The sequence below is a fragment of the Pristis pectinata genome, chromosome 2 (genome assembly GCF_009764475.1).
Source record: "Pristis pectinata isolate sPriPec2 chromosome 2, sPriPec2.1.pri, whole genome shotgun sequence".
Taxonomy (NCBI): Eukaryota; Metazoa; Chordata; class Chondrichthyes; order Rhinopristiformes; family Pristidae; genus Pristis; species Pristis pectinata.
In genome coordinates, this window is record NC_067406.1 from 31,300,753 (window position 1) to 31,315,588 (window position 14,836).

General features: G+C 39.8%; 1 protein-coding gene across 9 annotated transcripts in view; it reads left to right on the plus strand.

The window, feature by feature from the left end:
* nedd4l (NEDD4 like E3 ubiquitin protein ligase) overlaps window positions 1-14,836 on the plus strand; it is a 316,982-nt gene that overhangs the window by 64,646 nt on the left and 237,500 nt on the right. For 8 of the 9 annotated variants that reach the window (XM_052036646.1, XM_052036653.1, XM_052036662.1 and 5 more), the window contains exon 2: window positions 11,508-11,581. The exons of the other annotated variant lie outside the window; for it this stretch is intronic. In XM_052036646.1, coding sequence (XP_051892606.1) covers window positions 11,508-11,581 — 74 coding nt within the window. The remainder of the gene's footprint in view (window positions 1-11,507; window positions 11,582-14,836) is intronic. 9 annotated transcript variants of the gene reach the window in all.

Here is a 14,836-nt window from a genome sequence, read left to right on the forward strand (position 1 = left end):
TGCAGTTGTACACTTTGGAAGTAGAAATAAGCGGGTAGATTATTATCTAGAAGGAGAGAAGATTGATAGTGCGGTAGTACAAAGGGACTTGGGGGTACTCATACAAGATACCTTAAAAGTTAACCACCAGGTTGGATCGGTGGTTAAGAAAGCGAATGCTATGTTGGCATTCATCTCGAGAGGTATAGTGTATAAAAGTAAGGAAGTGTTGATGAGGCTCTACGGGGCGCTAGTGAGGCCTCATTTGGAATACTGTGCGCAGTTTTGGGCCCCGCATCTTAGGAAGGATGTGCTGATGTTGGAGAGGGTTCAGAGGAGATTTACGAGAATGATTCCAGGAATGAAAGGGCTTAAGTATGATGAGCGTTTGTCGGCTCTTGGACTGTACTCGCTGGAGTACAGAAGGATGAGAGGGGACCTCGTAGCGACATTTAAAATGTTGACAGGTAAGGATAGAGTAGATGTGGCTAGGCTGTTTCCCTTGGTGGGCGTGTCCAGGACCAGAGGGCACAATCTTAGAATTAGAGGGTACAGTTTCAAGACAGAGATGAGGAGAAGTTTCTTTACCCAGAGGGTGGTGAAATTGTGGAACTCCTTGCCACGCACAGCAGTGGAGGCCAGATCAGTGGGGGTATTCAAGGAGGAGATAGACAGATATCTAAATAGTCAGGGTATCAAGGGATATGGGGATAAGGCTGGCAAATGGGATTAGAATAGTTTTTTTTTCTCTCTCTTTTTTTCCCACCCCATTTCTTTTTCCCTTTTCCTTGGAGCAGACTCGATGGGCCGAATGGCCTGCTTCTGCTCCCTTATCTTGTGATCTTGTGATTTAGCCTATGGAGACCTGTCTAAATTTTGTACACTTCAATATTTTAAATGCTGGTGAATATAAGCCTAGTCAATCCAATCTCTCTTCAATCAACAGTCCTGGTATTCCAGGAATCAGTCTGGTAAACCTTCAGCACACTCCTAATTTGGCAAGTATATGTCTTCTTGGTTAAGATGACCAAAACTGCCATAGCACTCCAGGTATGGTCTTGTCCAGACCCTGTATAATTGTAGTCAGCCAAACTTGCTCTTATACTCAAAAGTCTAGCAATAAAAGCCAACATACAATATGCTTTCCAACTGCTTGCTGCATCAGCATATTTGTTTTCAATGATTGGTGTGCAAGGTCACCCAGACCCCTTGGTACATCATTTTACAACCTGTCGCTACTTAAATAATATTTGGCCATTCTGTTTTTCCCCGACTAAAACATGTATCCAAGTTATGCTGCACATGCCATGTTTTTGCCCACTCGGTCAACTGGTCAAAATCACCTTGAAGCCTCCTTCCATTCTCTTCACTTGCAGTTTCATCCAGTTTTGTGTCAGTAGCATATTTTAGATAACTTGTGACATATTACAGATCTTCAGAGTTAATAAACTTGTGTGTGTAGGAAGTGGATATTTGCAGATGATTACAGAATGTTGAATTCCATTCGCAGCTCCTCAGCAGACCATATCTGCATGCAGCAAGAGATAGCCACATTTCAGGCATCAGCTGAGAAGTGGCAAGAAACATTGGTGTTACGAAAGAGTTAAGCACTTATGTTCTCCAACAAGAGAGGGTCTAATGTCCTCCCTTGATGATGAATGGTATTACCATTGCTGAGTCTATCAACATCCTGGGTTCATCATTGAGCAGAAACTTATCTGGAACAGCAACTTAAGTAGCTACCAGAGTAGATCAGAGAGTTGGTATCTTGCATTGAGTGACTTGCCTCTTTCCACCAGCTTCAAGGCGCAAGTCAGAAGCATGATGGAACACTGTACACCTCCTTGGACGAGTGCAGCTTCAAAAAGGGTCGAAGCACAGCATGTACCAACTTGCCTGATTGGAACCCTACCAGCAGGCTTAATATTCATTTCTTTAATCGCTGATGCAGCATCTGCAGTGCATACCAACCACGTTGCAGTTACTTGCTGAGGCTGTTCTGCCAGCACCTGCCAAAGTCATGACCTCTACCATTCAGAAGGGCATAGGAATACCACCATCTAAGGTTTCCCTCCAAGTTTCACGTCATCCTGACGTGGAAATGAATCAGGATACGTTCATCATCTCTGGCTTTCCCCAACAGCTTTCTGGGGGAACCTTCACCAGAAGGACTACAGCAATGCAAGGAGGTGGCTAACGGTCATCATAGGAGCCTTAAGGGGTAGGCAGTAATTGTTGGCCTTGTGGCCCTGTTAATGATGAAGTAGCATCTACATTTTCACCCAAATTGTTTATATAAATTACAAAAGAACAGGGGTCCCAGCACTGATCCTTGCAGAACATCACTTGTCACAGACGTCCAGTCAGAATAACACCCCTCCACTACTATCCTCTGTCTTCTATGACTAAGCCAATTTTGAATCCAATCTACTAAATCTTCATGGTCCCTCAAAAAATGAAGTAATAGGAAAAAGAAACTGAAAGGAAGAGCTATATGAAGTTTGCAGATGACACCAAACTTTCAGAAGTAAAAAGTTTATCATTGTAAGTTGCAGGCTGATGCAAAGAACATGGAACAGTACAGCACAGGAACAGGTCCTTCAGTCCATGATGACTCTGCTGACCATGATGCCAATTGAGACTAATCCCATTTGTCTACACATGGTCTATATCCTTCCATTCCCTGCCTGTTCTTGTGCCTGTCGAAATGCCTCTTAAACCTTGAAATGTATGCTTCCAACATTTCCCCTGGCAGCCCAATCCAAGCACCTTCCGTGCTCTGTGTAAAAAAAAAAAAACTTGCCTTGTAAATCCTCTTTAAACTTCCCCCCTCACCTTTTAGTATTTGACATTTCCACCCTGGAGAAAAAGATTGACTTTCTACTTTATCTCTGCCTCTCATAACTATCAGGCTGCCCCATAGCCTCTGTGCTCCAGAGAAAATAATCCAAATTTGTCCAACCTCTCCTTATAGCTAATACTCTCTAATCTGAGCAACATCCTCGTGATCCTCTTCTGCACCCTCTCCAAAGCCTCCACATCCTTCCTCTAGTGCAGCAACCAGAACTGCACACTATACACCAAATGTGGCCTAACCAAAGTTTTATACAGCTGCAACATGACTTCATGATTTTTTTACTCAGTACCCTGACCCATGAAGGCAGGCATGCTGTATGCCTTCTTAACCAGCTCATCTACTTGCATTGCCACTTTCAGGAAGCTATGGACTTGCACCCCAAGATCAGTCTTTACTTCAGTTCTCTTAAGGGATCTGCTATTTACTGTATGCTTTTGCCTTACATTTGACCTCCCAAAGTGCAACACCTCACACTTGCCCAGATCAAACTCCAGCTGCCATTTCTCTGCCCACATCTCCAACTGGTCTAAATCCTGCTGAATCCTTTGACAACCTTCCTCATTATCCACAACTCTGCCTATTTTTGTGTCGTCTGCAGACTTGTTAATTAGCGCATCTACATTTTCACCCAAATCGTTTATATAAATTACAAAAGAACAGGAATCCTAGCACTGATCCTTGCGGAACATCACTCATCGCAGATCTCCAGTCAGAATAACACCCCTCCGCCACTATCCTCTGTGTTCTATGACCAAGCCAATTTTGAATCCAATCTACCAAATCTCCATGGTCCCATGTGCCTTAGTCTTCTGGATCAGCCAACTATGAGGGAACTTGTCAAAAGCTTTACTAAAGTCCATGTATACAACACTCACTGCTCTACTCTTATCAATCATCTTTATCACCTCCTCAAAAATCTCAATCAAGTTTGTAAGACATGCTGACTATCCCTAACAAGTCTATGCTTTACCAGATATTAATTCAAAGTACAGAAATACAAAGGGACTTGGGGGTACTCGTGCAGGATACCCTAAAGGTTAACCACCAGGTCGGATTGGTGGTAAGGAAAGCGAATGCTATGTTGACATTCATTTTGAGAGGTATAGTGTATAAGAGTAAGGAAGTGTTGATGAGGCTCTAAGGGGCACTAGTGAGGCCTCATTTGGAGTACTGTGTACAGTTTTGGGCCCCATATCTTAGGAAGGATGTGCTGATGTTGGAGAGGGTTCAGAGGAGATTTACGAGGATGATTCCCGGAATGAAAGGGCTTACATATGATAAGCGTTTGTCGGCTCTTGGACTGTACTCACTGGAGTACAGAAGAATGAGAGGGGACCTCATAGAAACATTTAAAATGTTGAAAGGACTGGACAGAGTAGATGTGGCCAAGCTGTTTCCCTTGGTGGGTGAGTCCAGGACCAGAGAGCACAATCTTAGAATTAGAGGGTATAGGTTTAAAACAGAGATGAGGAGAAATTTCTTTAGCCAGAGGGTAGTGAATTTATGGAATTCCTTGCCATGTACAGCAGTGGAGACCAAATCATTGGAGGCGTTTAAGGAGGAGATAGATATCTAATTAGTCAAGGTATCAAGGGATATGGGGATAAGGCTGGAAATTGGGGTTAGAATAGTTTTTTTCTCATGGAGCAGACTCCACCCCCCCCCCCCCCCCCCCCCGCCATTTATCATTTCTTTTTTCTTTTTTCCCTTTTCTTTGAAGCAGACTTGATGGGCTGAATGGCCTACTTCTGCTCCCTTGTCTTGTGATCTTGTGAATGGATTCTTATTCTAGATTCTGATTCCTAAGACTCTTCTCCAGTTATTGGTGAAATGGGAAAAATGATTATAATGCAAAACCAAAAGGTGTCATAAGGCCGAACACTATAAGTGGCATGATTTGTGTAAGTGCTTGTGAGCAGTATCTTGGTGCTCATAAATATTTGATATTTTGTAGGTTTCTGTGCTTTTGGCAAAATGATAGAGACAACATTAGCTGTGAATAGCTTTGAAGGTGCCTCTTCCTGCTTGATCACACTGTTTACAACTACAGTTTGTGTTATATAACATTGTGTGGTAACATCAATGATATCAGCAGTATGTACTCAAACAGGCTTTATCTATAAGTAAATATGCTGTGTTCAACGTTTGATCAACTTAATTTGCTGTAGAATAAATTGAATCTAAGTGTACAGATATCTGTTATGTACATAATCACTATTACTTTGACCATATTCCTCCCTTATTTCAAAACAGCTCTGGGATTCAGATAAGACACAGAATACTGTATGAAAAGATAGGAATGACATTTTGGGCATGTACACCTGTTCTGGTTAAGGGCACACAACTGGAACATTTGAGCTGGTCTGTCAGTTTTAAAGAGTGACTCACTCACCAGCTGCATTGTTCTCATTTTCCAGACCTATTTGAGTTCCATCATATTTGGTTTCTTTGTTTTGTGCAAGTTACTTTGTTACCGTTCTTGATTATGTTGCTCAATAAAATGATCTGGGTCATAGCTGCCTCATTGTGCATGATATTCCAAGGATTCCAGTCATATCAGTGCTAATTATAGAAAGTTGCCAGTTCTTTGTTAAATATTAACTTGAGGTTCACTATATTAGCACAATTATTTGTGTCTTTGTAGGTTTTAATATTTAGGTCATCAGCTTCACTGTGGGCAGTGATTCTAAAAGAAAATTGCACTTAATGTTAACTAATCTTCACAAATAATTGATTTTAATCTGGGTTATCATTTTCCACTTCACTATATTTGCACAACAAAAAGTGGAGTACTGGACTAGTAAAACTCATCATTGGAAATTAATTTGGTGCTTGAAGACTTGAGCTTGAATTGTGACAACACTGATTTATTTGCATGAGTGCCCGACCACAGGTACATTTATGGATTTTGGCAAAGGTTAAAAAAAAACATAATTTGGGAAGAAGGAATTGCATTCTGTTTCATGAATAAAAATATATTATTTTGGGGAAGATCTTTTCCATGGCATGGAAATTGCACAATTTAGGGTAGAAAGGCATAATTACACCCACTTTGTATCAAGTAGTAGAAATTGGCTAAGCCTTGTCCATCCAAACTTGATCCCAACCAAAGTATTGAGAATGATCTCAGCTTTTGAAACAAGGAACTAATCATGTGGGGAAAAACTTGAATTATCCACGGGAACACATTTCTTCATTGTGAGTGATGTCGCCTGTAAATCCAGAAAATTAAAAAAAATACTAACGCTGGAAATCTGAAATTAAAATGGAAAATGCTGGAAAACCCCAGAAGGGCAGGTAGTATCTAGGGAAAGAGAGAGTTGGTGTTTCAGCTTAACTGTTTCTCTTTCCCTAGATGCTGTCTGACCTGCTGAGATTTTCCAGCATTTTCTGTTTTAATCACTCTGCTGTTTTGAGCCCCACATAACTGAATAAAACTGGAAAACATTGCAAAGAAATATCAAATGAAGGAATCAGTTACAAATATTACAAATGATCACATGAAGTACGCAGATCCTATTGTAGTCTGGATCAAACAGAGAGAAGGGTTAAATTTCAGGGGCGAGTTGAGTGCTTTTGATATCAAATCAGTATTTGAGTGCAGGATCAAGCAGGTTTGAAAAATTTACTATCCACAGAATACACGATGTTTCTTTGCTGGTGCTGGTTGAGGGTGTTAATTTACTCAGTTCAGCTGCAAGAGAGCTTCTTTCTGTATGGATGTAATTTTCACTGCTGATGTTTCAACTGCAGGAAGTTGATTATCCAGTGCATCTTTGATGCAGCAGCAAACCAAGGTGACAGTTTTATTCATGGCCTTGGCATACAACCCAGTCAGTGTCTATAAATCAATGTCACTAGAGAGCAAAGATTTTAGCTGGAGAACTTAAAGGGCACCAAGTCTAATTGGATTGTGCAGGGGAGGACCAGATTAAATTTTGCTATTTTGGTAGAAGTCATGAGTTAAGTGATGCCCATTATTTTAAAAAAAAGTTGTAGTACCTAGTTAACATGTAAGTTCACTTCTTGATTTGCTAAAGGTTTGGTCAAGTATTTTGTCCAACTTCCTTTGTAAATTCCAAGTATGCTCCTTCAATTCATTAATGCAGTCTGTACTAACCCAATGTAACTGCACTGTGTAATGAATTGACCTGTATGATCAGTATGCAAGGCAAGTTTTTCTCTGCATCTCGGTACAAGTGACAATAATAAACCAATACCAATATCTAAACTGAACCAAGTTCTTTCTTCCCCCTCTAAGGTGACTGCATTACACCTAAACCTGGACTAATGTATCAACCACAATAATAGCCAGGTCAAGATTGTGTCTGGAAAATGGTGTAGACAAATGAGGTTGTGTGAATGGAAGCTATATTTCCAAGCCTGGAGCAGTTATGGGGTAATGCAGTGAAAGAGAATGAGTGTGAGCATTACTGGGAGATGGGGAAAGGAACTCTAGATTGAATTAACACAAATGAGTGGAGAATGAGTGAAGGGAATGTAAAGGAGGGTGGGTGGGGGCAGAAGGCAATAAGAGTGACCTGTACAGTTAGGCGAGAGAAAAAGGAATGATAGAATCTGTAAAACAATGAGCAAGAGATTGTGTGAACAGTCTAGATTTGAGGTAAATAATGTGCCAAATATTTGATCATGCTTGGGATCAAAGTTTATTGCACTGAATATTTTCAGGAATTTCCTACAAAATACTGTGTGAGTAAGTTTACCAGAAGAACTACAGGAGTTCAAGAAGGCAGCTCACCACCTCCTTCTCAAGGGCAAGTATAAGCAATAAGTAACAGCTTTGCCACTGACGCCCACATCCATAAGTTGCAACAAAACTGTTTGCATAAGAAACATTTGCATGAAGTTACTGTAATCTGAAGCATTATACCAAGTTGCAATGAAAACTATGTAAAGTAGTGTTATCTATTAAACCGTGGTTCTCTCTTTCTGCACATTTTCCCTCCCTCTCTGTTATTGATGTATTAGGAATGTTTGTGATTGAACTGTTGGCTCTCTACCAGTTGCTGTTCTCAGTTTGAAGTTAGTGTATGTGACACTCCAATGACAGCTGAACAGAAATAAAATTACTTGTGTTCATCTTGTGGATTTGTCCACACATACACTGAATGTATGAAGTACTAACCGGACTTTAAAAATATGTAGTCATTGTGCAATCTGCTCTGTGGGTGTTTGGGTCACCTGCTTCATCCCTCTCAATCTGTTTTTAGAAAAGCTGTAAATCATTAAGCCATTGGAAATGCTGCAAACATCAAATTTCAACACACCAAAGATCTGACATAATTTCAGCCAAATTCACTGTGGATTAATTGGAGACCAATTGTTTTCTTGGAAATGACATTAATGATCCTACATTGAACACATAAGTACATTCAGCTCATTTTTGAGTTTTTTGTGAATGAAGATACAATCTTATTTTCAAGTTCTCATTGCCTTTTGCAACTGAGATAACCAAAATAAACAGATGGGCACCTTAACATTTGATGTACAAAATTTTTACTGTACTGAAAAGTTGCGAGGAGAGAAATAATAGCAATGGGAAGCGTATTTGTATGTGGTGGATAAAATGGTGTCTTGAATGAAAACTGTGACTGAGAGTATCAGGCAAATGTAACTTTTATTCAGGTTGATCGGCTAACAACTGAACTGCAAGCATGGTACAAATAAAATAACAAGAAATGGTAATCTCGTTGCTGCATGGCTTGGTGTGGAATGAATCACAGGCAATTTATGATAGCTGGAATTGAATGGGATTGACCTGTTTACCCTCCTGTTTTTATTGCATCAAGTGCAAGATGTTCAGTGTTTTGTCTGTTTGGTTTTTGTTTGTTGTTTGCAATGGTCAAATTACAGAACCAACAAATGGATCGAATTGAAAAGAACTTCCCATATTTTATTTTAGACGAAGTAAACTTGTTCCAAGTTGGGTGTTACACTCCAAATAATTTTGTATGAAAAAGATATTCCTTTAACAATAGAAATTCAACGAATGGATTTCTTATATCTACTGGAATTATTTGGGGACTGGGTTCATTGGAAAAATATTAGCCTGGGTATATGTTTTCTGCTGATTCACTGTGAATAAGGTATATTGAACTACATTTGTTCTTTAGATCACTGGAATCTAAGATAGCAATCAGAATGCATTCCTAGGAATAAAGGGACATTTTTTTCTCTCCTTTTCTGATATCTTGTCTAAGCACTTGCACCTTTTTTCAAAGTTAGTTTGTTGCCATCCCTTGCTAAGTCCTAGTTTCTAACCACAATAACCTCCCTCTCTCCCTTTTTTCCTCTGACCTCTGAACTGAGTAAAGATGCAACAATGGAGACATCTTAAATTTATTTAGGATTTTAATGCTGCAATAGCTCCCACAGTACTTCATGCAAGATGTAGCATACCAAAAATAATGATACTGAGCAACATTAGGAGATAGGAATTTATTTGAGTGATTTCCTTAACAGAAGAGAGAATTGGAGTCTTCCGGAAGATATCCCAAGTCTAGTAGTGGATGAACAGAAATAGAGGAGTGCAAACGTCTTTGGATTATAAGGCTTCATGACAGAGATGAGTTTGGTCAGACTGTGAAGGAAATTGAACATGAGGAGGATGTTATGCACAAGTATGAAGTTGGTCTTGTTTTTCTCTCTTCCCTTCTGGTTTCATTGTCCTCTCATTCTCTTTATTGATTTCCCTCAGTCTAAGCTCTGCTGCCAATCCTACCCAGCCCTGCCCCTGCCCCTTCCCCCTCCTCACTACTCAGCACACCTGGTCACCCTTACTATGTTGTGTGACCTCTACTCCTTGTTGATCACATCTCTAACTATTTATTTTGTACCTCTAATCATCAGAATACACACATAACCTTCATTTCTCCCATCTCATTCTGTGATACCACTTGGATTTAACTTATTCCCCATCAACAACTTTCACCTGTCAAGTGTCTAGCCTTTGTCCTTCTGTTATTGAACGTGTGAAGATTTTGATCTTGAACAACTTCCTCATCTTTACATTTGCCATCTCTTTCCCATCCGACTTGATTTCCTTGCATGGCCCTCGTTGCACTCAAGTTTGTATTCCTTGGGTTTGAAGTGAAAAAATATCTGTCTACGTCAGGGTAAGCAACATTAAGCTTCTGCCAGAGGCATCCTGAAGAGCTAACCCAGTTTCTTTACCCCCTTACCAATTGCTTCCTTAAACAATCGCTCTTCTACTCATCCATTTAGCATTTTGCTAATGTAAGGAGCTCATTCTCTTCTAGATCGACAAATTTCAAGCAATCAGTTACCTCTGCCCCTGTCCACCTTTGGCTCTCAAATCCAAGCCTGCTCTCATTCTCGTTGCTTGATCACTGTTTAATTGGTTCAGTGTTGGTGGGAGTATCTTCAGCTGCCAAAGCCCTAAACTGTGGCACTCCCTCACTAAACCTATCTATTTCTCATCCTCTACCTCTATTTTTCTTTCCCCCTTTCTCCTTTAAGGACTTTTCCTTAAACTTAAAAGACAGAAAATGCTGGAAATGCTCAGCAGGTCAGACAACGTATGTGGAAAGAAAAACAATTAATGGTTCAGGTCAAAGACCCTTCTCTTTGCCTCTTTTCCCAGTTTGCACTCCTGTAGGAATTAGCCAGTGTGATTGGCAAATCCACTCTCGGGTGATATGACACAAAATGGACATATGGGAACCTCTTGAACTATCAATGGCATTGGGAAAGTGATAGTTCAAGTCATGTAGCTCACTGGATCTTTGTAGTAGGCTTCCATGAAGTCATCAGTGAACATTGTTACTTTGCAGTGTATCATTTCATCCAGCTCTTGTCTTTGATGTTGTATGTAGATGTGGAATAGTAAAGTAATGCGGGATTCTAATTTTTTTTCCCATTTTTTTAAAACCTTATCCAAAAGTTTACATCTGAGTCTATGCTGCCTTTGCCCATAAAACAAAAATGTAGAAGGGCACAGAAGATGCTCTTGGATGCAGGATGCTGATCAATTGAGTTGCTAAGGACCATGCTGTGCTCCACAAATGCGAGTCCAGACGATTGACCTTGTACTGAAGCTTCTGTAATCAAAATTGAAGATCTGTTTTTAATTATTTAATGCCTTTTAGATGAGAGGCTGTCAATATTTGTCTTGTTTTATTGTCCCATTGTCATTATTTACATTTGACCAGAAGAGATTTTCAGTAGTCTAAGCTTGTTTGATGTGGAGAGCAGGTTAAAGATTGCTAGCAGAAGCTGCAAGCTATGAATGCTTTTAATTCGATCTGCATGGTGCTTAAAGTAATCAAACCATATTAGTTCTACAGTTTTTGAGCTGATGTGACAGTAAAAAGCTGTTAATCAGGCCAGCAAAATGTTCTTGCTGTGGTTAGGGAATATGAATGCAAGGTTTTGATAATTTATCAAAATTTGTTATTGTTGAAGGAAATCTTAAGTTCCCTTTCCATCAATGTTCATGGGCGGTGGGGTGGGGGGAAGCCAGTTTAATGTTTGCAGTCACTGTCTCATCATCAGAACTGGTTATAGTTTTACGCAGCAGAGTAAAATTGGGGTTGCAGTCTCCCATCATCTGATTTGGAATTTGTGCACCTTTGCAATTTAATAACGGAACAATTTTTCTTAAAACTTTGCTTTATTCTTCTGCTTTCAGGAAGAATCTCGTGTTCTCAGAGTCAAGGTTATTTCAGGCATTGATCTGGCTAAAAAAGACATCTTTGGAGCGAGGTATGTAGTGTACATTGTCATTAAGGTTCTTATTGTGAAGAGACTGATTAAACAATGCCCATGAAGAGATGCCTATCTGGACAATGAACTTCTCAGCAAAATCTCAAGAGCTATCAAACCCCTAGAAATAATGCTCTTCTTCATTCAGATGGACATTCTTGCACAAAGTTATAGTCATAGAGACGCACATAACAGAAGTGGGCCCTTCAGCCCATCGAATCCACACCCACCATTGAACACCCCAATCACCCCTCACCTACACACTTGGAGCAATTTACAGTGGCCAATTTGATTAGTCAATCTCCCATTTCATGTACTTTTAAGATAAAATACAGTAAGAGAACATCATAAACATGCTCAACTGCACCACTGTTTTGAAATTATAGTTTATCTTACCTGTTGCATAATTTTTAATACTTCTGGTTTGGAAAAAATATTGCACAGAATTTTTTTAAAATGAAGATTTGAATAAATAACATTGTCACTATAGGCCAGTGGACATATTTACACAGTGACATATTAACAGGTCATTTAAAATAAATGGGGACTTGACGATGTATGATTGGAAAATGTTAACATTTTCTGTTTAATTCAAGTTGCCAGCTGCATTTTAGTAGTAGGAATGCAGCTCACAACCTTTTCTGGAACATGTATATATGACGATAGATGTTGCATTAGCCATTGATGACCAAATTGCATGAATGAATACTTGTATAATGGATATCTATTTTATAAAAGTGCTGCTTTTTTTTGAGTAGTTTAGCCTTTGTAGATGGAGCAAATGCATTTTAGAGACATAGAAACAGGCCTTTCTGCTCACTGCATCCATATTGACAATCATGCCTGTCTATACTAATCTCACTTGTCTTCATTAATTCCATGTCCCTCCATGTCTTGCTCATTCAAGTACCTGTCCAGATGCCTCTTAAATATTATTGTTCCTGCCTTCACCACCACTTCTTGCAGCTCATTCCAATCACTCTGTAGAAAAATTTATCCTGCAGATTCGTTTTAAACCGCCTCCATCTCACCTTAAACCTATGTCCTATAGTTTTTAGAAGCCCCTACCATGAGAAACAGACTCTGGCCATCTACCCTATCTATGTCTCTCATAATTTTACATATCCCTAACATGTCACCTCTCAGTCTCCTTTGCTCCAGGGAAAACACACCCAGCCTCTCCTTATAACTCTTGTGCTCCAGGCAACCTCCTTGTGTATCTTTTCTGCACCTCGAGCTTAATTACATCTTTCCTGTAGTGCAGTGACCAGAACAGCTCACAATACTCCAAGTGTGGGCTAACAAACATTTTATACAACTGTAACATGATGTCCCAACTCTTATACTCAATGCCTCAGCACTAGGTGGCAACACACCATCCAGGAGTCTCACTCACAGTCACGGGAACCTTTATACTTGTCTCTGACTAGAGAACTCCTACACTACCTGCCTGCTTCCCTACCTCCCACACCCCCCCCCCCCCCACCCCCTGGCAGTCACCCAATGATCTGGCTGAATCTGCACTGTGACTACTTCCCTGAAACTTCTACCTATCATACTTTCTGCCTCCTGTATGCTTCTTGGTGAATACGACTGCCACTGGACATTGGTTGTAGTGTGTCCGTCTCGCTGACCTCCCACATTTTACAGGAGGAATATACCACACTACTAACTGCCATTTCTACTTCTGAAATTAGTACTGAGTTAAAAGAAAGAAAAATGATAGGCATCTTGACTTGCCGTACCCTGTCACTGCTCTACCTCCTTGCTAAAGCCTCTACACTCAAGCTTCAAACACAGCACTTCCACGTCAAAACAGCCCTTCTCAAAATGGCCACTCCAAGATGGCTGCTCTGCTAGAACTTGCCTCCCTTTTATGTGCTGGACCTTGCTCACCAGGCCTGTCAGTAGGAAAAAGTCATTAAACTTGCCTTGCTCAGCATTTTGAAATTTCCCTCCTCGATCTGCTCGCTCAGCCTGTTGGCAGTTTTGGTTGGCAGTCTGATCACTTGTATCCTATTAAAAGTCCCTTTTAATTTTGTTTGTGAGAGCCTGACATTGAAGTCTGTTTCAGTGCCTTGGCAACCTTTTATTTTGCTCAATTCTGTGGGTAGAATTATAACACAAAAACTGTTCCGTCACTGCATATTGCTACTTCTAGGTCAGTGGTGCAGAATTATTGATCGTTTTTCTAACCTATACTTTTTCTCTCTAAAAGAAATATTGTTATTGTAAAGATCAAAATTGATTCATATTTCAAGAATTTATTCCTGTTTCTGCAACCATTTCTGTCACTGGTCTTTCTTCACAAAATAACCAGAAATACTCATGATGCTCTGGTGGAGCAATCAAATGCATTACATAAATCTTCAAGAAACTGAGATTGTGATCTATTACTTGGCCAACGTGCCCTCAAAGCCTGCTTGCTTTTTCCATTGTTGCTCACAGTGTTGATGGCATCAGCAATTTATCTTGGAATATCTCCAAGTCCTTTTCCTGTGCCATTTACTGCAGCATAATAGTATTCTTCCTGTGACTGGTTATTATCCTGTCTCAGTCTCAAAACTTGGCATTTATCCACTCATCCCAGCTCTCCAAACTGTTTGGGTCATGTATTTTATCAGTTTGCTTTCTAGTTGTCAGCAGTTCCTACATGAATTCCTTTCATTTGTGGATTTGGAGATTCTTTTGTTTCTTCTCATTGTAAAATTTTTGGTTATATTGTAAGCAGTAACTGACCCCTAAGGCTTCTCACTGGTTGATTACTTAACTGACTTGCTGCAAGCACACTTACTCTCTTTCCTTCTGTCAATTTTCACTTCATTTCAGAAGCATACAACCTTTTGGACCGATGTCTTACATGACATTAGTGAGATGTTAGTTATACCGTAATTAAATTTTCACTGCCCTGGGGCTTCAGTGTAATTGATATGAAATGAAGCAAAATTAGCCTTTTTGTTTGAAAAGATTTTTCTTTGCTTTCCTTAGCTGAATTTTTGGAATATTTGTCAGTGTTCCAAATAGTAGAATTGACTATTCCTTTGATCTTTAACCTTAAAGGCATACAGATGAGCTCAAATACATGTCTCAAGGTGACAGAATAAGTTGGTAGGTTCCTTAAAACAAGTGTGCAAGTTAGTTGGGTTGTAAATAGAAAAATAAGATATTAAAAGCAACAGGTTGTGCTTAAGTTTATAAATAATTGATAAAGCCTCAGCTGGAGTATTGTGAATGATCCAGGGGACCATGCTTGAA